This window comes from Eutrigla gurnardus (genome assembly GCF_963514095.1).
Source record: "Eutrigla gurnardus genome assembly, chromosome: 9".
In the NCBI taxonomy this organism is placed as follows: Eukaryota; Metazoa; Chordata; class Actinopteri; order Perciformes; family Triglidae; genus Eutrigla; species Eutrigla gurnardus.
In genome coordinates, this window is record NC_139923.1 from 11,246,137 (window position 1) to 11,269,753 (window position 23,617).

General features: G+C 40.7%; 3 protein-coding genes across 3 annotated transcripts; all 3 read right to left on the reverse strand.

Moving 5' to 3' along the window:
- Window positions 1-862: 862 nt before the first annotated feature.
- Window positions 863-2,879, reverse strand: arpp19b (cAMP-regulated phosphoprotein 19b). Its single transcript, XM_084018033.1, has 3 exons — window positions 2,719-2,879; window positions 2,114-2,236; window positions 863-2,025 (listed from the first exon to the last, which is right to left on the reverse strand). Exons 1-3 carry the CDS (start codon window positions 2,761-2,763, stop codon window positions 1,855-1,857), a joined length of 339 nt encoding a protein of 112 aa, XP_083874159.1. The 5' UTR covers window positions 2,764-2,879; the 3' UTR covers window positions 863-1,854.
- Window positions 2,880-3,877: 998 nt separating this feature from the next.
- Window positions 3,878-6,509, reverse strand: rsl24d1 (ribosomal L24 domain containing 1). The gene is made up of 6 exons (XM_084018521.1): window positions 6,366-6,509; window positions 5,188-5,301; window positions 5,034-5,106; window positions 4,882-4,945; window positions 4,638-4,723; window positions 3,878-4,280 (listed from the first exon to the last, which is right to left on the reverse strand). The coding sequence occupies exons 1-6, from the start codon at window positions 6,444-6,446 to the stop codon at window positions 4,204-4,206; spliced, it is 495 nt and encodes a 164-aa protein (XP_083874647.1). The 5' UTR covers window positions 6,447-6,509; the 3' UTR covers window positions 3,878-4,203.
- An 841-nt stretch (window positions 6,510-7,350) lies between these two features.
- Window positions 7,351-21,803, reverse strand: LOC311018368 (protogenin B-like). Its single transcript, XM_084017297.1, has 19 exons — window positions 21,709-21,803; window positions 20,806-21,105; window positions 17,730-17,874; window positions 17,491-17,624; window positions 17,099-17,395; window positions 16,746-16,905; window positions 16,404-16,651; window positions 15,621-15,785; window positions 15,062-15,367; window positions 14,116-14,301; window positions 12,170-12,265; window positions 11,886-12,072; window positions 11,525-11,652; window positions 11,202-11,372; window positions 10,531-10,713; window positions 10,122-10,245; window positions 9,874-10,012; window positions 9,630-9,737; window positions 7,351-9,543 (listed from the first exon to the last, which is right to left on the reverse strand). Exons 1-19 carry the CDS (start codon window positions 21,773-21,775, stop codon window positions 9,142-9,144), a joined length of 3,546 nt encoding a protein of 1,181 aa, XP_083873423.1. The 5' UTR covers window positions 21,776-21,803; the 3' UTR covers window positions 7,351-9,141.
- Between the last annotated feature and the right edge of the window lie 1,814 nt (window positions 21,804-23,617).

The window sequence follows — 23,617 nt, forward strand, 5'->3', positions numbered from 1 at the left end:
GATTGTATACTGTTTTATTTTGTAATCAGAATATATACCGGTATATATAAAATAAGACTTCCACCTGTGAATGTTTATTTTACACCAGTTTTTACATTTCAAGTTGAAAATATAGATACTTACATGAGTATTTCTGACAGCTTGTGTCAGCAGTTATTGGTCAAGGCATCAGTCATTCTACATATATTTTACTGCTTACTTACTTGCCTGTGGGATACACGGTGGTGTAGTGGGTAGTACTGTCGCCTCACAGTGAGAAGGTCCCAGGTTCAATTCCCGTGTCGGGTTTGGATTCTGGTTCCTTCTGAGTTTACATGTTCTCTCCGGGTTCTCCGAGATGCAGGGTGGGATAATTGATAGGTTAATCTGTCTCTTCATGTCAGCCCCATGATAGACTGGAGACCTGTCCAGGCTGTACCCTGCCTTCAAGCCATGATAGCTAGGATCGGCTCCAGCTCCCCCACGACCGTGAATACAGGATAAGCGGTAGACAATGGATGGATGGACTTACTTGCCTATATATTTTCTTAAATGTTTTAATTCACTTACTTTGCAATTAATCAAGTAAAGACACCACTGATTCAATTTGACTTGAGTGACAGAGCTGTAAAGGTGTACCATGTGCTGGAATATCTTCCAAAACTTGTTAAGATGTTCCTTAATATGAAAATGTGAAGATTTGAGCAAAAATGCCTTATATATTGAAAACACAAATGGATGTAGGATTCTGAAAATACAAAAAAAAAAAAAAAAAGTATATACACTACACCCACCAGTGCATGAAGGCATATTAAGCTTCTATTTGTGTACAACTTAAACTGGTCTTTTCTTAGTGTGGGTACTTCAAGTAACATTAGAGAAATATTATGCAAAACTATTTTATTTACAGAACAAATGGCACAGTGTGACTGCACAGTAAATGCACATGCACACTCCAAACATGTCATGGGAGTTTCTTTCCATAAAATCCTAAGTAATTCCAGTCAGACAGTGACAGACATTTCAGGCATTATTCATAACTAAGATTCTCACTGAGGGAGCAAATATTGCTCAAGAGGAACAATGGTTCATTATTTTTAAGGTCATTTTATAGGTCAGGATGTGATGGAGACCAGCAGAAAGTCCGTGCAAACCAATGTGACTAAAACAAATTAAAATACAACCGGCTACAAGGTGTGTGTGTGTGTGTGTGTGTGTGTGTGTGTGAGAGAGAGATCTAATTGTCAGCACTTTCAGAATCAAACCGCTTCAGAGAGAGAGAGAAGAGGAAGGGATACAAACAATCAAGGATAAGAAAACAAAAAAGCAAAGCAGGATCACTTATCAATATTTAAAACAGACATGCCTCCATATGAGCAGTTGAATACTCAAAAACTGTTTTGAACTGAAAGGCACATCTGTAAATTACTCTTCTACTTCATACATACATCAAAGCAAACTGTCTGCGGTCGTGTCCCATAAGTAATCTTGCCTATGTAATTATCTGAAACATGGCAGAAGGAGATTACTCTGCGCAGGCTCTTCAGCTGCTGTTAAACGGGCAATTTGTATGGAGGCTTATATCAGTGAAAATGTTATGACAGATTAAGATATTAACTTCCATTTATTTTTATATTCAAATCACTTTTCAGTCTTTTTTAAGATCTTGAGAAACATTTCCAGCGAGTACTTTTTGTTGGATTCCACTCACTGACAATTCAGTGTCGACATTTGCCATGTTTTCTAAAGAATTTGGCTTAGTACATAACTTGTTCTTAGAGAATACATAGAAAGGTGAAAAATAAACCAAAAAGTAAACAGCAGGTAGATATGAATTGGGGTTGGAATGGTAACAAAATGGTAAACATTAAACCATCAACCAGCCAGTTTGCTGGCCACAATTGAAGTCTTTCTTTGAGGCAGGTCCTGAGGTGTTGGGATGTGACCCCCTGTGATCTCGGTCTTCTCCGTTGGGGCTGATGGCAACTGTTTATTCTTCATTTTTGCCTTGGCCATGTTGTAGTCACCAGAGTCAAAATACTTTGGCTGGACAAACGAGAGGATATAAAGTGAGAATATTGTAAGACTGGTATTTATGAAATAACGACTAGCCAAATTTAGGTATGAAACGCACCCCCTTCTGAAGTCTTTTCCTGAGTAAGTCTGAGCCTCCAGGCTTGGCTCCCAGGTTAGGATACCTGGCCTTCAGTTTGGCCTCCTCTGCCTTTTCTGGACTGATTACTTTGTCCTCCATTTCCTGCAGAAAGCGCACAGAGTATATGGATGGTAAATGCTCCATGTTCCTGACTTGGTAGGAGAAATTTCGTTAAAAGTGTGTACGACATTGGCGATGAAATAAAGTGTGACGTATGTTCTGACAGCAGCAGATGCAGCTAGTATGGCTATAGTTTCTTATGTTTCACAATATCCAGGCGCCGCCATGAGGGAAAACTCCAACTGGTGTTTGCTCCAACGTCACTAATTTCAGCTAAACTACCAATGCATTTAAGAAGGATGGTGGCTGGGCAACTCGTCGGCCGCCAAACAACAGGGTTTTTGTTTTGCTTTAAGTGCTAGGCGGTAATTAGCTAATTACATGACGGCAGCATCGTTGATGACACAGGGTAGCTACTAGCTAACTAGCTTGCTGTTAGCCTCTTGCTAATTTACCAGACTCAACACGCTAGCAGCGCCGGCTACTAACGTCGGTTAAATTAGCAGCTCGTCGTTACTATTTACCTGCTGTTCCTCCGAAGTCCTGGTTCCTTCGACGTCCTCGGACATAGCTGTATTGAATCCCTGCTTTGCTCACAAAAGCTGTGGGTGTAACGTCAGCCGTTAAACAAGCTCTTCTGGAAGATGGAAGGTGGTACTGGCTGGGAGCGACTAGGCGGGCGAAGGCAGCTGCCTGTCATGCGCAGCCCGTCCAGCAACAGGCCGACGAATCGATGCCAGAGACGCAGATGGGAAACAGGCTGGATCATCGAATCAACCCATTATTATGAAAAGCGACCGACAATTATATTAAATGTTAAACCGTATCAAGTATTTCTACTGTACAGTAGAACGCGCATTTAAAAGGTGTCGCTGCCATGTCATGAGCTCGTTTACTATATTTGCATAATATATGGAGTTGTTGCGGATTTCCGTGTCTTTATGCATTTAAAGTGCAGCAAAAGCACCAAATCTGCATCTTGTAACGTATTTCATTTTCATAAAAATAAAAAAAAATACTTCCAATACAACCAAGAAATAACTATTAAAGACGTCCCATAGATTTATAATTTCTCTAGTAAAAAAAATATAATCTGAATTATTTTTCCAGATGATTCATAGGATTTATTTTTAAATGGATTTGGGCATAGAAGATCATGCTTTTGTTATTTTCATCTTATTTCTTGTATCACATCTTTCATCTTTCAGTCAAGCCTTAGTCCCCCTGCTGTCAGATTGAAAATGCCAATCAGACCAACTGTTCCCAACGTTATTTAAAACATCTTTATATTTCTGAATGAAAATGATTATATTGGGAAAAGACCAGAGACATTACGCCTCTACTTACAAATGTATATTTTTCTTATACAATTATCCCACACCATTACAGTATGGCTGGTAGAATAGTTCAATACATTAGCTTAAATTTGCCAGCTAAGTAGTAGTTGAATGAGTGACAGACATGCAAATGATGCACACAGGCCAAGTGTTGCTTTTTCCCCCTCACTGATAACATATGCTACACTACAGCATAGATGAATCCCATTCAATAAAAGGTGCCTACATTATTTTGTGTACATTTATGTGGGGAAGTGCAGCCAACATTTTCTTTTTCCAAAACAATAGGTTTTGATTCAGCTGTGGTTGTAGTAGGGTCAATGTCACAGAAAATAAGAAAACACCATTAACCGAAAATGTTTATTACATTTTTGCTGGATAATTTAACATTTTCTGCATCACTGTAATACATTTTACAGGATATAGTAAATGATTTGCAGACCAAACATGAAAAGAAAGAACTGGGAGGTAAATGGGTAAATGATGCTGCTTCAGAGGCAGATGTTTGTCAGACTAATCTTTCAGTCCTTATAAGCCATTTAAAACTAATTGTGTTACTGTGTCCATCATCAGTCAAATGCAAATGTTAATTCCAAAGCAGAAGTACAATATAAAACAAGGTCAAGTTGCTCACAGGAGTCAGCAAACATACAAAATTCCACACGTTTAGGATTAGTTAGCTTCATCCCCCATGTCCACGTCTTCTTGCAACTTCTGCACCATTTTGGCTTCCATTTGTTTGGCCTTTCCTGTAAAAACAGCAAAAAACAAAGACAAGATTACAAACCAGACTAATCTAAAAGGACATTCAAAATGCAATATTTCATTTTTTTCTTCCCTAAATGGATTTTCTTTTGAATAATAAAATTGACCTCTTACCAGAGTGAAAAGAGAGGCACAAAAAAACCCTCTTATGTCCATTGTAATGTAGAGTGTGGTATTGTTTGTTAAGTGTATGTAGCTACATTGTCTTCTTTGTACTAAACAGGTTGTGTGCTGTGCAATTTGCGTGCATAATGTGTGAGAAAATGTCACCAATTCAAATTCCTTGTATGTTATTACAGGACTCTTGTGGACAACTTGACTATATGGCGAAACATTCTTACCTGCGTGTGGTGCTTTGATAAGGTGGATATTTTTCTTCACTTCGGTGATGGCCTCTTCCTTCTCCAACTGTTTGCCCTTCTTTAACCTATAAGTGGGAGACAAAAACAGCAAAAGGTGAGGCAATCACCCAGATTCCTTCAATACCGTATTTGTTATATAAAAGCTGCTTAATATAACATTGTTGTTGTGAGATACAAAAAGATTAACTCAAAAGTTGCGCCCAAGAATGAACAAACTGCTCACCTGTTCATGATAAATCTTGCCTGTCGTTTTTGTTTTATTTCCTCCACCCTCTTCATGGCTTCCACTGTAGAAAGACACACGACTCTCCAGTTTAAAAAAAATCAAATGACAAAACAATTTTACAGCATGTGGAAAACACAATTCTACATTACCTGTCCTGTCCCACAGACCCCTGTTGTATTTAACAGGGAGGTTTCTACGTTTCTCAAACTCCAAGGCATTATCCTGAAAGAAAGGATGTTTGTCAGATGAGGAACAAAATCATATGATGATACAGAGATCGGGCTCTATAGATAACCAACTCACCACGGTCAACTCCTTTCCTGAGGCCTTTCTGAAAGCTTTGGTCCATCTTGTTTTTCTTGGGTTACGCTTCTTCTTGAAGTTCTTGTGGCATTTTGATTTGCAGAATCTGAATGACTACATATTTAAAAAGAGGGACAAAAAAATAATTTGGGGTTTAACTCAAGAACAAACCACAAGATTTGGAATGGATATGAGCAGCTAGAGTAGTAAGTGATTTCTAGGCAGGAGGATAAAAGGAGTTCAGGTTTGTTGAATTACAACATTTTATGCGAGTTGAGGGACAAATATGGAAATTTCAACATTAAACATTCAATATTATTTTTGTCACAACTTGCAGACGCTCAAGGCGATCTTTATATGATCAACATTTATTAATATTGTCTGGCATATCAACTGAAACTGGTCCATCACAGATACACCGGTATTGTCTGGTAAGTAATGGCAATCCACAGTTAAGAAATGCTAAATGGATGTTTCAGGTTATTTAGAAAACTTAAAAATGTCTCAGTATCTCTCTTTCACAAAAAAATGTTAATGTTGTGATCATGTGTAATATGAGATTTAATGTATTAAGAGGATAATTAAAACAAGCTCTATTTGTCCTACAGCTCCATTTTCAGTAACATGACAAACGTTGTTTACATAATTAAGAATGTCTAAAACAGTGTTTACAATTACAAAATCAAATTTAGTAACAAAAAAAAAAAAAATAGTGGCTTTCAGAAACTTAACTCAATCAAAATGTACAATGAATAAATTATACAGGCTTAAAAAAGTGTGACTTTCAGATCTATGACTGGGAGTGTTGTAATGTGTCCAGATTGTAACGTCTCCTCTAGGGGGCGCAATCACTCCACAAGCCTACCCGATGCTAGTTAAATGTCCGGGCCCTTCATCAACTTGAGTTTTTATCAAAAGCAGAATGAATACGACGTTTCAGAAATGATTACGTCGTCGTAATGGACTTCAACTCCACGTTGAAATATCACGGAGTTAGAAAATAATCTCGTCGAGTTACTTCAGTCTGTCAGAATCTAACATGATCCCACGTGAGCGAGGACAGCACGTTATGTTAGCAAGCTAACGTTAGCCAGTTAGCCAAGAGGCCAACGTTGCCAATCGAACAAGAGCTTCTGTTAAAGTAACACGACGATTGAGACAGAGAGACAGTACTGTACCTTGCAGTCGTTCCTGACAAACATCACCCCATGCCCGGGGTACACTGGCCCCGAGCAGAAGTAACACTTTTCGATGCGCATCTCCGAAGCAGCGTTGCTTCGTGAGATTACGATAAAAACAAGACCGCCCCGACGTTTCTTCTTCTTCTTATTCGACCCGGGCAGCTGAAGCGCCCCGTGGGAAGTTGCTGCCCCCTGCTGGACCTTCTTCCACTTTCAAATTCACATGGAGTCAACGTGAGGGTTTGTAAACATGTCATCGGCATGCACACTTGAATTGAGGACTGCTAAGTATGGAGGGGTAATTTATGTTCAAATGATTTAAAAGAGGAGAGAATGTTTAATTAAAAAAAAAAAAGGATACAATATATGATTATTCATAATTGAATTATTAGTATTCATAAGTTTATTTGTATAATGATTTCTTATATTTATTCATTTAAAATTGATCATTATACTTTCCCAATAATATTCACAATCCCCTAGTGTGTCTTACAGCTGGTGACCATGTGTTCACAATTTACATGAAAATCTTGAGTCAATTTTAGTTCTACATATTTACAGCAGAAAAACTGCAGATGTACTTGACTTCATTGTGAAAGGCTCAAACATTGTGAGGAGATTCAGATGAAATATTGACTCAGTGTTAGGCATTTGGAGCATTGTCACTGTTTGTCACCTATGGCTATACTAGTTTCTAACAAGATGTAACTGTATACACTGTTATTCAAAATATTCCTTATTATCCTAACTTTTTAATAAATACCTAAAGGCTCACAAACACACACGCACACACACACACACACACACACACACACACACACACACACACACACACACACACAGACACACACAATACCAATGATACAAAATGTATTTTTCCAAGAACAATTTTATTATCTAGTATTCGTGATCTTGGGATCTTTGGGATTTCTGATCTTGAGAGTATCAAAACAATTCTGTTGCAACATTTCAACACTTGTTCTGTTGCTCACTTTGGATGAAAGATGTATTTTGGTATTCAAAAGCAGAAATACAAAAAACATAACTTAAATATTAACATTAAAGTCTACACTCTTAATCTACATTTGGCACCTGAGTTAAGTCAGCAATATCTGTGGCTTTCAAATTAATGCATTTCACAGACACACTTGAAATCAGACATATTCATTTCCTAAAATGTCACATTTAAATTGTGAAATGTTTTTGTTTAAGACATCATGCTAATACGTCCAAATTAAAATGTCCAATGAAACCTACGTAAGCATCATTCAGGTTAAAAAAACAGCAGAACAGTTTGACATCTCAAGCTTAAAGAAACGTAAATGTAAAATGTAAAAATGCCTTTCTAGCAATCAAAACCATTGGAAATTATATCACATTTAAATGCAAATAATGTCAAAGAAAATCACTAAATAACAGAGACTTCAAATTTCTTTGGTGAGGATTATTTGTATTACAAAGATATAAAAATTGATTATGTTGCTCTTCACACATTGGGTTTCCATTTTGATAGTCAGAATCCTTCATTTGTCACACCTGACCAGTAAATATTATGGAGAGAAATAATTCTTCCCCATACAACAATATTGCTGTCCGGTAACAGATGATTCTCTAAAAACAGAATACATATCATCTTTAACTGGCAGGACAAACTGGATCTTTGGTCAGATATTTCCACCTCATAGTACCAAGGATCCACTGAATGAAAAGCCATACCCATCTGAGGAAGGAGACAACTCTTTGGATAATAGCATCGGCATCACCGCTGCATTTAGCAATGGTCGAGAAGGCAAATGGAGCACAAGCCAGGGAGACTTGTGCTAAAGCTTTCACCAGAATAGAGCATCAATAATATTTACACTGAGAAAAGCATTCAAACCACCATTATAAAGGAAATTTACATCATTGGCAAGAACAATATTTTGGAAAACGCACTCTTAATGTATATCCTCTATATTTTTGGTTGCCTTAGAATATCTATAGTATTATCAAAAACTCTTTGGGTACATTTTTTCCCATCTTTGGATCTCATCTTCTAGAAGACCGCAACGCCCTTTCCATATTAAGGCCATGTTAAAGCTTTGAGTTCAGTGCACTGGAAATGCCAAACGATATTGTATGATAAAGCTCCAATAATTTGACAATATCTAATGCACTTGTTATTTTCACCACATACATCAATCAAAGACAAACAATGTGAAACAAAAGCTCTTTGAAAATAAAAGTTCCAAAAATCAAAACAATGGGGACCTCTGGATAATAACGCCCAAACAGAGGCAACAAGAAATGGCAATGAAATGTTTTCACCTTGTCCCCTGAGTCTGAGATAATACTGCACAATATATGGTGAAAAGGAGGTAGTAATGTATAAACAAGAACAGAACACGGAGGTAGACAATCAGTCCAAAGGGCCCATCTACACCCTTTGCTCCAGTGGTAAGTAATTAAATATAATGAAAATGTATCACAGTACATTTTTGACATTCTTTTTAACATTCATTATGGGTGAGCTTTGGTTTAGGACAGACAACGCCAAACACAGACGAACAGGTAGAAGGTAAAACAAAACAAAAATGGAAATAAAATGTTATAATCAACATTCATACAAAATCCTGAGGTAGATCCGAAGCAAAAGCACATATCGTACGTCGCAGCAGCTGGCTTCCTTATCTCTTGTGCCTCAGGAAACGACTGAGGGGCTCAACCCAGGAAGTAAACGAGGTAGAAGTGGCGTAGCTTCGGCTGCTGGAGAGCAGATCTTGGCCAGGGGATGTCAGGAGCTGACAGTTTGGGCCGTGTCCAGGGCAGGATGAGAGCCCTCCGAGATGCAGCAGAACTGGGTGGAATCAGGGGCAGAGTGAGGGAGGTGATGGCTCAGCATCTCTTCATTTGCCACTTCAAAAGACTGCTTCAGCTCAGTGACAGTGAGGACATTGTCTGGCCCAAAGGATTCAGGTCTGGAGCTTTGGCTGGTGGAAGGGGTGCTCATCTCTTCGTTGGAGTAGTGTCCAGAGTCTCCCGTCTCTTGGCTGCCCTCACTGGTGTGAGAACTCTCAGTGTGATAAGGTCCGTAGATGATTTCCCGCGACGAAGGTGGCAGCGGCGCTGAACCTAACTGCTCCTCATATCTCAAAACAGTTTTTCCAGCCTCGTATAAGCTGGCTCTCTTCTCAGCCTAATTGAATAAAGAAGACAACATTAAAATTAAGACAAAACCTAAATATGACAAGAAAACTGACTGACTATTATTGCATTACTTACATCGCTTTCAGCTGTATTCCTGATCCCCCTCTTGAAGAGCAGCCACCTCTTGCTTTGATTCTTGCTGCTGATTGGACCGGCATTATTTATGACTATATTAGCTCCACCCTGTAACAAATGAGAAAACATATAAGAAATACAGATTTTTTTTCAAGGTCCTGTGGTCCTTTTGCATAGAACATGTAACGGTGAAACATAAAAAAGTACCATCATCATAAGATCATTCAGTTCCTGTTTGTCTCACCTTGGTGTCTAGAAGGTGGTGACTTATCATGGGTATAAGGGCCTCAATATTCTCTGTATGGTGTTCGTTGGGCAGGGCCAAACCAGCATGTGGGCCTCCAGCCGCTCCCACAGCAAGGACTTTGTGACTGGAGGATTTTCTTTAAGTCATACAAAGATAATGATTTAAACAAATGTCAGGAAAAAAAACATTGTTGACGTTTAATAATACAACAGTTTTTCATGATTGCAAATGATCATAATCAGTACCTTGGTCTGCCTTTACTGATGAGGATTAAGGCACACATAACAATACAGGCCAAGGCGATGCTCACTCCAACAATGATCCCTGTCATGGACCTCTGGTCTATGTGGTAGAGGCCATCAGAGAAGACTGGAAGATACAGAACAGTGTTTCAGATTGGAAATTATTTTTTACTTTAGCTACAATTATTCACTATACAGAGGAGATATAAGGCTATCAAACAAAATGTGAAAAATACAATAAACAAATACTGAATCACTGTTTTGGTTATTCATTTATAGGATTACCAAGTGTTGCTGACCTACATCTCCTGGGGGGGTTTACTAATGATTATGAATCCATACTGGTGTCAACGTGTATCAGACTATAGTTCTATACATTTATCATGCATGCTCCATGTTTAATGATGCTTACCTGTTGTATCGGAGAAGCTGTCAGAGTGCCTGGGGTTCTTGCTGCGGTGGGTGTTTGCACGCTTCAGTGTCAACTCAACAATGTTAGAGAAAGGCCCGTCGCCAACCTGGTTGGAGGCAGAGATCTTCACCAGGTAGAGATTCCCTGCCTCCAGCTTCTCCAGCAGAGCCATTGTGTGGCTTCCTGTAAACAAAAAGCAGGATTAGAAATACAGAACACTGCATGAATAACTGTTAGCAGGATGTAATTGTTTACAGCTCCCGGTACCCTGACAGGTAGATCTGAAGCTGGAGAGTTCAGGTGACACACAACCAACTATAACATGTGGTGATAGGTTCATGTGGTTAATGTCAAATATTCAACAGGGTAACATACATTGAAATGTTTAATGATTCCTCTGAGCAAATGTTCCTATATGTTGCCTGACAGCACTCCATTACTCAAACTATGGGGGATAAAAGTGCTTTTGATATATTCAGTGGGTAGTTTATTATCTACTGTAAATCTCTTTTATGACATTACTTTGTTATTTTCACTATCTATGCAGTATTCCACTATTGCATAACTTTCTAAAATTGCAATGTGATTACTAGGTATTTGTAAGAGGTGGTGCAGGGATACATTATCACCCCCGAAATACTTGACTTTACGTGATCCAGTCTACTACTCACCCTCCCTCTGCAATATTTGCCAGCGTCCTGCCATCCAGGCCTTCTGGGAAGCGTACAGGATGGTATAGCGCGTAATCACCACATTGTGCTCTGTGGGCTCCCTCCAGGACACCAGGGCAGTGTCATCCTCGATCAGAGTCACTCGCACTCCTGCAGGTGGTTGGCTAGGTGCTGCACACAGAGAAATCCCATTCACAATAAACAACGCTTTCTGAGAAATGTATTGAGATATGAAATGATCTGAGTCTGGACAGTAGAGGAAATGGGGAGATACACAGATAGCAACAAAGTCATGACACAATTTTGTTACAGTGATGAATTACCTGCTGGCAGAGTCCGGTGGTAAGTAACAGAACTCCAGGGACTCGACATCTGGTCCACATGGAGGCGAACAACGAACTCATAGCGAGTGTTTGGATCCAGATTCTGAACCGTCACACTCTGTCCGGTACTGTGAACAGATAACATTAATATACTGTCAGACAATAATCCCGAGCTCCTGACTGTATAAAATGTGAAACTACAGGGTAAGCTTAAATTCCTATATCATCAGCCAAGGACACAAACGTAAAACATGCAGTGGATCATAACATAAACACTTCTGCAACCAAAATATCTTTGGCTTTATTTATCACACCAATACTCAAACTCAAATTTGTATTTGGGTTCAAACTTTCAGCTCACGTTTGCAGGTAGCGTATAGCAGAGGCGTTGTGGGTGCCCACGGGGGTACAACGGACTGTGTAGCTGACAGCCTTTCCAGAGGAGAAAGCAGGGCGGCTCCATCGCAGAGACACTGCAGATGAATTGTTGGCCAAGACAGTCACATGATCTGGAGGCGGAGGGGCTGCTGCCAGTTGGTCTCTAGCCGCTGAATGATGCAAACAAAATGCACATTTTCGTCACATTTATCAGTTCGAGGAAAAGGTTTGATTTCCATTAGTCCGACAACAGAGACATGAACTTACACACACATCCTGGAGTACTTATTGTTTGGTCTGTCTGATAGCCGTCTCCAGCTTGACTGACAGCCAGAATCTTGACATGATATTTTCTTCTTGGATCTGAAACACAAAACAATCAATGTTGATTTTTTCAGATGATTAGTCCATTAGAGGCCAACCATTGGTTAATTATTCCAAAATCTGAAAGATCTCGATTAAATTATTACATTTTTAAAAAGAGCAGACACATTGAAATGCAGACGGGGGCGTTTGTAGGTCATAACCGGCCATTGCCCACGCGTGGACAATGCATGGTCTCCTGAGTCACCCCAACCTCCCATTTATCATGTGTTGTCATGTGTAAGGAGCATGAGAAAGATCAACCAGACCCCAGGCCCATTAAATGTGGGGACATAATCAATAAGCTCTATGGAAATGATCACAAAAAAGAAAGAAAAATATATTTTCTTTCTTTTTTGAAAGCCTGTTAAGATTTTACTATTATGAAATCCTATCAGCACGAGGTTCTGCTTTAAAACACAATATAAACAAAACTTACAATGACATTTGAGGAGAACAACAGAGATAAGATGAGGTAAAACATACAATATATTACAAGGCTCTTTCAAATGCTGGCTAAAAGACATCAGAAAGTTTATTGAGGTCTGGGGATAGGAAGCTTTCACTGGAAAATATGCAATCAGTTTGTATTTTAACTTACGTTAAAACACTAAATTTTAACTTGAAAAAAAATTCCCATTGCATTAGCTCCTAAATCAGGACGTTTTTAGGGAGTGTTAAGATTTGTTTTATGCCTCCGGTGTGAAAGGTCAGCCGGTGGGTATTGACCAGTGAAGGCGGTGTGTCCAGGCCTGCTGTGGGGGCTGGGCCAGGGGCCCGTTCAGCTGCTGGGATCCTAGACCCATGGGACTAGGGGGGGTTTGACTGGGGTCACCAGGTCAGGCCAAGATAGAAAAGAAGGAATCTGGGTGCAGGACTGCTGGAGAGGAGCTGGGCCCCTTTTGTTCCCCCTTTCAGGGTCCCTCTTACTGGCCTTGTGTTATAGCCTTAAACTTGGAACAACGCAGAAAGAAACAAAACCCCAAAACTTATTTGATATCAGTAATATTATGGAATATGGAACCAATCGTAACATCAACAACTTATGTGATAAACAATATAGACTCAAACTCAAGGGTTTTTATAGATCCAGCAACTTAAAACTACAAAAACATTTCAATTAAAAACAGTGACTAATAATCCAAATGCCATTGCTATTTCAATGTTTTGGGTGTCAATGGCACAGGAACCACACTCTGCTTAAAGACTCACATCGGACAAAATTATACTATTAACAGTTTTGATCAGTATGGCCTCGGTTCGTACTGCAAATAGATTGCTGTGGGTTATTGCCATGGACAGCACAGATGACCAGTGGGGGCAGGCGCGTAATCCAGGACTGCTGTCTCACGGCTAGAGGTCAGTGATTCGGTCCAGCTTTGTCAATCCCAGAGGTCTTTGTTTGTGTGCTTCAGTGTCCAGCTAAAGGGGGTAGTGGCCAGGGTCTTACAGGGCAGGTCTGGCCCTGGGCCCCTGGATAGAACATAATGGCCAGGGGTAATTATGCAAGCCGCGAGATGGGAAACGAAGGTGGGAGGGACATCTGGATCCTGACCTCTAACCCCTGGGAGCTGGCTCTCACACAATACCGCAGCCAGACTGGAGGGGGCTACTGGTTAAGCAACAGAGGTCAGCTCTTATTGATCAGGACAGAGGTTGAAAATGCAAATGGGGCTTCCAACTGCCCACTGAATTCAATTGGGACACATTTGAGTGAGAACCCATCGGTCAGCCTAAGGTCTAGATGGTACCAGAACATAGTCAAATATGCATGTTATATGTTTCTCATCCACTCCACCATCACATCATCTCACAACGACGCAGCTATGACAACAAGAGTGCTCACTCACCAAGGCCACTGATGGTGTGGGCATAGGTTTGAGCCTCTAGCTGGATGATGGGCTGCTCAGGTTGGCCTTCCTCATGGTAACACAGCCGGTAACCCTGGACAACCACAGATTGCGGGGAGGTTTGCCAGCGTGCCACAATGGAGGTGCAGTTAAGCGGCTCAAGTTGAAGAGTAGGGGCTGAAGGCACTGTGGGGCAGAGTCAGCAGACAGGGGATCAATACACGCTCACATTCAAAATACTGCTGAGCACAAAGAAAAACTAGGACAGTGGTTACAGAAGAAGATAATTTCATTAACACAATGGTTTGGGTGTGGCATGATTATAATTTAACTTGTATATTGGAATAAAAAGCACCAATACACAGAGCATTTTGGTAGACTGTTCATTTATTCGTCTTCATGTTCTACATCCTGTAGTAGTGTAATTTTGACGGCTGTGCTGCTCTACATCACCTAACCAAACTGTTGAAAACAAGAAGTCCAGCTTTAGTGGACAAACAGCCTCCCCCAACACACCATGCCATGAAAAGAGGCTATTCTTTTTCCCCACATAGACGCCTGAGGCCCTCTCTTTATGACCCGTGACTGAGGCCACTCTAACATCACTGACAGCAAAGGGCAAAGGTTCCTGGGTAACCAACACAAAGACTGTGGGACAATGCTACAAGAGCAAACGCTAGTCATAAGCAAGGCACTCAGCATGAGCTCCAGTGATCCTCCTGGTATTCTAAGCAGCAAAACAAAAAGCAAAGCATAGCCAGTTAAGTTTGGCACCACGTCATTCTATCACCCTACAGCATGAACTTGTTGTTTGCTTCTTACTCTGCTGAAGATTCGTGATTTTGACCCCAAAAATAAATCTAATAATGCACGATTTAGTGACAGATGCAAAAATCAAGTGAACCAAACTGCTCTATACAACTTTTCCAGCCTTCTGCAGGTTTACCTTTGCTGCTGGAGGTCTTAGGTGTACGGTGCGAGGTCCATGCAGAAGGCTCACACCAGCCTACACGGGTGGCTGCAGCCATGCGGAGCAGGTAGATAGTGTCAGGCTGCAGGCCCTCCAGCAGGGAGTCGGTGGTGTTCTGAGGTAGCTCCACAGAGGTGACAGCGCTGTCTGCAGCTGTACGATAGGACAGCCTGTATGCAGACAACTGGCCGCGGCTCACCTTGGCAGGCAGCGGCTGCCAGCTCACCTGAATATCAGTGGAGCTCTGGCTGGTCAGGCTTAGCTCTGGGGTACGCAAAGGCACTGCAGAAAGACATGGATATAACAAATATACGTGACAATGATGTGGCTGCTCATATTTATATGCTCATATTTATATGTATTATTCGCACACATTTGCTGTTAGATAGTAGAAAATTGTCTTCACCAGAATGCCCATCCCCCATATTTCCACTCACAATGTGCTCTGTACACACATCACTTGCATGCATGTTAGCTTAACTACCAGAGTGATTTATTGCAAGGAATGTTGGGAGTCTCGATGCTCTGTGCTTACCATCCTCCAGGGTATGTTGACTGACTTGGTCTGACATACGACTGGCTCCCATTGGCATATAAGCCACAATGTAAAAGCTGTAGTTTCGAGCCGGCTCAAGGTCATCGATGATGTAACTGGTCGTGTCGTTGCCAATAACTACTTGGTATTCTTCGTTGTTTAGACCTGACATGGAACGGAGAGGAAGTAGGGTTAGAAAATAGGTTCAGATTAAGAAGAAGAGACTTCTATGAAAGGTTGTGAGACACACACTATGTAAACAGTCAATGTTTTAAAAGGCTTGATGCTGTCTACTTAATGAATGTCACTCATCTTTTCTATAAACACGTGTAACACGAGACACAGCTACATAACTTCCTCCAGGCCTCTTAACGCAAACCTAATTAAACATCTAAAACGCATTTGCTACAAAGGCCCATTTGACTTAACAGAGTTACTTAACTGTCCCGTTAATGTTTCAAGTTAAATATTTCCTGACGCTGCTGGTTTGCAAGACTGCGAGGCTTTCAAATAGATACCCTGTCCCTTTAACTGCAAGCAGAATGAGCTGGGGAGTGGACAATGGGCTGGCTAAGCCTGTTGTTATTTCAGTGAAGTTGCCATTCTAAGTCCTCCTTGACCTCTGCTCTGTGCAGCAACAGCAGATGGCCTTCACCGAGGGAAGTTGATCACATGTGAGAGCGAGATAGCTTATTGTGGTTAACTGGCATCTTTTCACACCTCCCAGTTCAGCTCAAATGAAAAACTTTCAACAGAAATAAATGCCTTTTTTTTGGGTCTCACCTTCAGCCTTCATGTAATGGATGGAATAGGCAATGACTTTGTCTGCATTGTAGAGAGGTCTCTCCCAGGCCAGTAAGATAGCAGAGCTTGAGATGGTCTCAGCATGGATGTTTCTCGGTGCGCTGGGCCGGTCCTCGGACATGACAACGATAAGGCGGGCCAAGGACAGCACAGAGCCCTGTTCACTCTCTGCCATGCACTGATAGATGGCATCATCCACAGGGATGATCTGGGTGATCACCAATTTACTGTGAAACAATAAACAAAATACAAACGATCAGTACTAAGAAACTGAATTTTATTTGATTGAGGCAGGTACTTAGTTATGTTTGATTGCAATACCTGTTGTACATCTTAATCCTCCCGTTTAAGTGAACCTCTTCTCCATTCTTTAGCCAGCTGATGCGTGGCAGGGGCACTCCCTCTGCTTGACACATAAACCGGGCAGTGCCTGCTCTTGGACGGGTCTGGCTCTCTGGCCTCTCCACAATAGATGGAGGCACTGAAACAGTGCAAGAGAAAAGTGATGAAAACACAGTCTAATGCTTACCTAAACACTCATTTTGTGGCATCTTGCACCTATCACTTTCTCTACAATTGGATAGAGAGTATTACATTTTTTTTGTGTTATGGCATATGAAATATAAGAAGCAATGAGAACCAATTGTGTATAACTACTCCATAGTTTACTGTACCTAGAACTGTGATGTTGGCTGCAGCGATAGTGTAGTTGCGGGTTCCAGGGGTAGTGGCCCTGCAGAGGTAGACTCCACTGTGCTTGGAATTGACGTCGGTAATAACCAGGTTTCCATTGCCCAGCACTTTGGCGTTGTACACATCAATGGGTTTACTGTCAGCACGGCTCCAGGAGATGATGGGACAGGGATTGCCTGTGGCCACACACTCCAGCACCACAGTTTGGTGAAGAGAAGCTGTGACGTTCTGAGGTCCTGCAATGATTCTGGGCCTCTGACGTGGTTTAGGGCCTGTGCCTTCACAAGAAATGGAATATTTTAAAAATCAATTCCTTATATAACATGATGGTTTAATGCTCATTCTTAAAATAGATTTGATGCCGTCTCTGTACCTCGGTTGACTGTTAGCGTGGCCTCTCTACTCTTCAAACGGCTACCAATGTTAGTTGCCACACATCGATACTGTCCAGCATCTTCCGATTGCACATTGTGGATCTGAAGGACTCCATTTGGCAAAACTGTTATTCTGGGAACATACAACAGTAATATTAGTCAAACTGAAGGGCATATGTGGATTACATGGGGACTGTATGATGGTATCTAAAGTCCCTGAAGACGTGTCTACAGGTACCTGTCTGTTCGTAGTGGTAAAATGCTTTGGTTGAGCTCCCAGGTGATTGTGGCGGGAGGGCTGGAGGTGACAGCACAGGAGAATCGTGCCACTGAGCCCTCATTCACCACCATAGGCACAGGATGCAACACAAACTCTGAGATTCCTGTAGAAAAAAATCATTATCAATCAAGGCCAAAATAACAGCAGAAGAATACTTCAACTAAACTGTTTTATTACGAAATCAAGGAGTATATTTTTTAGTTGTGGGCTACTGGATTAAATATATTTACATGACTTTTTCACAGCAATTTTTTTTGCAGTTATTTGTGTCTCACTTACTTAATATGACATTTTCTTTCAACATTTGGTAAAACATTATACATCATGCATGCAGAGCCTTGACTTTGATGTATGTTAACTGATTGTATGAAAGAAATTGATCTTTGTAAGATACCATGATATGCTTGTGTGCAGATGAGCTATCTGACCAGCTGGTCCAATCAATGGATCAATTGAAGAATGACACTGAATGATGCATTGTTTAAAATATAAAAAAAAACAATCAATTCACTTTGCATAAGAAGGATTGTCAGCAACCACTAGGAATATTAAACCAAAAACAAATCAAAAATATAAAAGAATTCAGGAATGACACTACATACATGAAAATATGCCATTTTGTCAGATTCATGTTGTACCACCTATCTATGCATATATGTTCTGCTCAGACCTGTCACCCTGCTATACTGACTGTACACTTGCTTTAAAATGACTGAAGCAATTGTGATCAATATTCTCTTTTTGTTTATGTGTATTCAAAAGGTCTTTCAATAATCACCACAAATAGGCAACCCACAACCAACATTTGTCTCCAGAATACTCTGTAAGATATGACAAATTACCTTCATTCATTAAAGTGGTAACTCTCTCACTCACAGGAAGGAATCAATATCATGTTAAAGAAAATCAATATCCTGTTCTCCCACTGAAAAGCCACATCTAAAAACCTGAGCTTTGGGGCATCCAAATTAAAAGACAATCCTTTAATTCAAGACCCAACCTCATCAATATCACACATTGTGAATTATTCCTTATGGCTGTAGCTTTTGCTTTATGGTTAGTATATGACAACCAAATCCCATGGCAAAATACATGAAATTATCTTTCAAGATTATGATGAAGTCAGGAATGATCCATTTTATTCTGTCTCCAGACAACACTGCTGTCTGGTGAGCATCACGAAAAGCCCACAGCAACTAGTCAGAAGTTAAAAAACGATATGTTGTTTACTTTCCATTGGGAGATAACCACCTTCACGTGCTGATAACAGTGATGTAGATGGTTGGCGTGGCCCTGTGCAGACTGATCTGCTAATATGGTCACCTCTGTTGTAAAGAACAAATCAATGTCGAGGTCAATCAGCACAAAGGTTTCTCTAAAGAGGTCAAAGTTTGCCTCAACCTCATGTCCATTCAATTTTAGCCCAAACTGGGAGCCAGATCATAGTCAGTTTACCAATAGTCAGAACCATATGATCTGTATGTTGTTCATATCCTATATGAAATGCTACAGTAATGTGAAATTATATGTACTATGTACTTATTTTGCATATATTGCAAAAAATATGACAGATGTAATCTGACACCTCTGTAAATGCCGAAATTAGTGATGTAGTCCTAGAAGAGGATACTACCTCCTGGTTGTAAACGTGTTTTGAAATGATCATCATTTTATCAGCCTGTTCAGTCACATGACAAACCAGCCTTTTTTTTTTTCTTTTTCTTTTTTTTTCAACAAAAGGGCTCTGCTTGACAGGGCAACAGAGGGACCGATCCAGTGAAAGGGATTGTGGGCTGGGAGAAAGAACAGCAGGCCAGCCCAGCCAGAGCAGCTCTGTGACATCATAAAGCCTTTCCCTACTGACCCCTGACCTCCAGGACCTCTGGACAGAAGGGATGCACAGAGGAGGCCCATCCTCCACTCTCCACCCTACAGCTGACCAAAAACCTAGACTGGACGCCAGGCCAAACTTGACATTTGAAGGGGTTTTGTCGTCATCTTATAGCAAACAGATGAGATGTTGTTGTTGTCCTTTAATATATTGACAGAGATGAGTTTTCTGTGTCTATAAGCCTACAATATTTGTTTTCCTGTTTGTATTTCTATATTTATAAATCTCTTCATGCGTGATAGGTGTATCTAGCTCTTTATAGTTTTGGACTGTTGAGTATTGGGACATATTGCCCAACCCCATATCCTCACTGATATGGGGTTGACAGTGTCACTGTCAAAATCAGTATGTTTCAGAAGGTCATGATAGTTTCCATTCACAGTCATGGGATATCCCATCTAAGACCTGGGGAAAGTGTCCATAGTAGACCGGGCCCATTGAATAGACACAGCTGTCCTGCCCACTGATATGTGGACAAACAAATGCCCTGAAAACCTAGCCTTTTCTTCTGGGGCGGTCAGGGTGACTCCAAACAAAGGCTAAAAGGCAAATGGCCTTTCACAGATGCCCCTGTGTAGCAGACCATTCAACAATTACACAGAGCTCTAGTCCACCGTGACAATGTGATCCCACCAATATAAGACAGAAAGCTAATTTCTAACTTTTTGACAATGATTCCTGGGAACTTTCATAAGTGTGCAAGTGTTAGGTTTCCTGAAAAAGTTGAAACAGATTGTGTGCTCAGACTCAGAGGGCTGCCTGTTTATGGAGTATTTATGAGCTTTTAGATTGACTCCCCATCTAGCTTTTACTGTCTCTTAAAATGATCCTAGAACTGGACTGACAGCTTTAAACTCAAGCATGACCAAGTCTGAACAACTTCCAATAACATGGAAACTCAGACTTTAAAGGTTTCCCCTTAGTAAAGAAAAAAAGAGCGGGGTGGGGAACATCTGCTTCCCATCTCCAGGTTAATAACCCATGAACTTGCCATTCTGATAGCTGCATGGTGACTCCACAGAGTGGATATCACCAACAAGTTTAACCCATCTTCATCTTGGTCCCAACTGTGGAAAACAGGAATAGAAAGTCCTCGTTCGCTTCAAGGAATCTATTTCACTCTGAGCTGCATAGGCTACTTACTTGCGATAGTCAGACGTGATCTTTGGCTTAGGATAGCTCCATATTTGTTCTGGGAGAGGCACTGGTAGAATCCTTCATCCGAATCCTCCTTGGTATACTTTATCTTTGGTATGTGCAAGGAACCGTTGGGCAGAAAGCGTATGTGCTCACTTTCTGCCAACTTAACTCCATTCTTCAGCCACTTGATGGTGACCGGAGGCAGCCCGTGAGCCTGACAGTCCAAGACAGCGGGGTCTCCTGGTAGTAAGGTGACATCAGCGGGCTCTGTGATGAAGGACAACTCGCTGAAACATAAAACACCTGGGGAAAAGGACGGGTATGTCAGTAAAGAGTTGCATATGTGTCTGAGCGATGGAAGCGTGCAGCAACTCTGCAGGCTGACAGACCATACTTAGCATGTAATATTACAAGAAAACTGCATTAAAGTGACAGAAAACGATTTTAAAATAGTGTACAGAGTGTTGTTGTTGACATTCATTTCTTAGTATTGCAGACACACTGTGTAAAGCAACTGTATTGGGGCGCTGGTGATGACTATAATGTGCTATTCTGATATATCTTTCAGAAAAAATGAAGTGTGGTATTGCGTTTTAATACCTGCTGTCAAAAATATCAGATATTAAGTTCGTCAGCATCGAAGTTAACTGATATTAATGAGAGAGAAACGGGACTAAAGTAGCCTACACAGTCGACCAACCTGTCTAGTTATCTCCTCTAAGTCAATGTGACTCAGAAAACAATATATCGTTTTAAAGAAAATAACGCTAGTGACATAGGCACATGTCTGTTTCATAGAGGAACAACAACATTAGCTAACGTTAAGCCATCAACAGTCCGTGACCTCATTTCAGGTCAGCACATGCAGCGACAATATTAATTATTTAAACAAAACAAGACACTTACCCGATAAAGGAAGAAAGAAAACAAAATATAGCCAGTTATGGTGGACCTTCATCTTAAACTTCGCCATTTATCCGGACCTTTCTGTCATTTTCGCCGCCCCGAACCGCCGCTCTCCTGCGTGCCGTCCGTTTATTCCCCAAATCACTTCTGCCGGCAGCGGAGGACCGACGGCTCTACGGGGGTGCCGGGGAACCCGACCCCCGCCTTCTCGCGCATGCGCAGACACCACAGGCTGGAAGGTCTGGGGACCCCAGGGGCCTCCAGGTGGAACTGTCGCGTAACAGCAACCGGCACCTACAGGACGATGTGGTGATCAGAGATGGTGATTCATCCCTGCTAGATCCTCACCTGGAGCTGAAACGGATCTCCGAGAGGCTCATATATGTGTATAACACTATAACCAAACAGTGGCTAATAATAATAATAATCTATGTTCATAGCATAAATAACTAGGAACTTTGGCAAATGCACTTTATGGTATAGGTATAGTTTTTGCCTATCCTTGAGTTGTACCTCTTATATGAGTAATATGTCCTCTTTCTTACTCATATTTATAACAATATATCACATAATGCTCAGACTTAATCATTTTGTATGATTGTAATTTGGTGTCTCCATATTGTTATACTGCCTTTTCTGTTTACTTATACATAAACATTATGTCTGCCCTGAAAGAGGCATCTCTCTGCTGTTGCTCCTCTGTTCCTTGCGTTTATCCCTTTCTAACATGTTATACAATTATTTAGATGATTTCTTCCAGTCAAAGTGTTGATAAACAATATAAACCTGAAATGCATATACATGCCAAGTCTGATAAGGCCCAGACTACATCCCTAAACACAGTAAATTTCAGACTGCAAACTGATCAGTAATCAACTATACTGATTCTCCATGTAACAACTTAGCCGTGTGAGATCTTATTTACTGTGTATTACATATTTAAGGCAACAAAATAGATGAACAATTAGAATTATCAGTTACCAAAGGCCACTGGTAATAAGGTCACCCTGAACAGCATCTGCTCCGACCACAGAACCTGGTAATTATGAGGAGATATTGATGGCTGCAACTCAGCTGCCTAATGAATTCACATATTGATCCAGCGACCGTGCCTTTTGACAATGACCCTCCCGTCTCCCAGCCCTCATTCAACAGCAATACAAAGGGCTCCAGCTGTGAGATCAGTCACGCTGTATCAGCAGAACACACATCCAGTGGTACAAATGCAGTGATCACATCCATGGGAACTGGTGTTGTGCCTTCTAAAAGATATGATTTAATTCATATTCTCAACTGTATATATTAATAGTTGTGTAATGATTTTCAAGGACCACTGACCATAAACATGCACCTCCACACTTCAATATCCAATTAGATGAGGAGAGCAGAGTGTAATTATGTATTGATTAGAAGTAACTATTGATTTAATCATCCAAAGCCTTATGGTTAAAATTCTATTTATATAATTAAAATTTCAAATTATTTATATATGATATACACATACATTTGTTAGTACTTTATCTTTATTAGGAAACACACTGTGATCCATGTTTTTTAACTAGTTCACTGATACTAAGTTATTGGGACAAAATACCTATTTTGTTTCTCTGGACACAAAAAAGTGTTTTCACCTTCACAAAACCTCCACCGATGATTTTAGTTGTGAAAAGGATGGTAAGATGCAGATGCCTAAAATAACCAAAACATGAGTCTTAACATCTAAACATTTGACAGTTCTTGACGTGAATAAAGAGCTTGTATTGCTTGTGAAATCTGTCGACTGATGTTGTCAAATGTTGTGGTGTGGAGATGGTTACCGCTGGACTCCATATGGCTAAAGGCTAGGCTGTTTGGCCATGATCAATAGGGTTAAGGTCATTAACATGTTATGAATATCATGAGGCCCTGG

Excerpts from the sequence above, each read along its gene's own strand:
- LOC311018368 (XM_084017297.1), bottom strand. The coding sequence starts at position 21,775 with ATGGCGAAGTTTAAGATGAAGGTCCACCATAACTGGCTATATTTTGTT. Across the intron at positions 14,302-15,061 it reads TAAGACCTCCAGCAGCAAAG|TGCCTTCAGCCCCTACTCTT; the intron begins GTAAACCTGCAG and ends TCTGCCCCACAG. Across the intron at positions 12,073-12,169 it reads AAGTACTCCAGGATGTGTGT|CGGCTAGAGACCAACTGGCA; the intron begins GTAAGTTCATGT and ends TGCATCATTCAG.
- rsl24d1 (XM_084018521.1), bottom strand. The coding sequence starts at position 6,446 with ATGCGCATCGAAAAGTGTTACTTCTGCTCGGGGCCAGTGTACCCCGGG. Across the intron at positions 4,946-5,033 it reads GGGTCTGTGGGACAGGACAG|TGGAAGCCATGAAGAGGGTG; the intron begins GTAATGTAGAAT and ends GTCTTTCTACAG. Across the intron at positions 4,724-4,881 it reads GCAAGATTTATCATGAACAG|GTTAAAGAAGGGCAAACAGT; the intron begins GTGAGCAGTTTG and ends TCCCACTTATAG.
- arpp19b (XM_084018033.1), bottom strand. The coding sequence starts at position 2,763 with ATGTCCGAGGACGTCGAAGGAACCAGGACTTCGGAGGAACAGCAG. Across the intron at positions 2,237-2,718 it reads GGACTTCGGAGGAACAGCAG|GAAATGGAGGACAAAGTAAT; the intron begins GTAAATAGTAAC and ends CGCTTTCTGCAG. Across the intron at positions 2,026-2,113 it reads GGAAAAGACTTCAGAAGGGG|CCAAAGTATTTTGACTCTGG; the intron begins GTGCGTTTCATA and ends TCGTTTGTCCAG.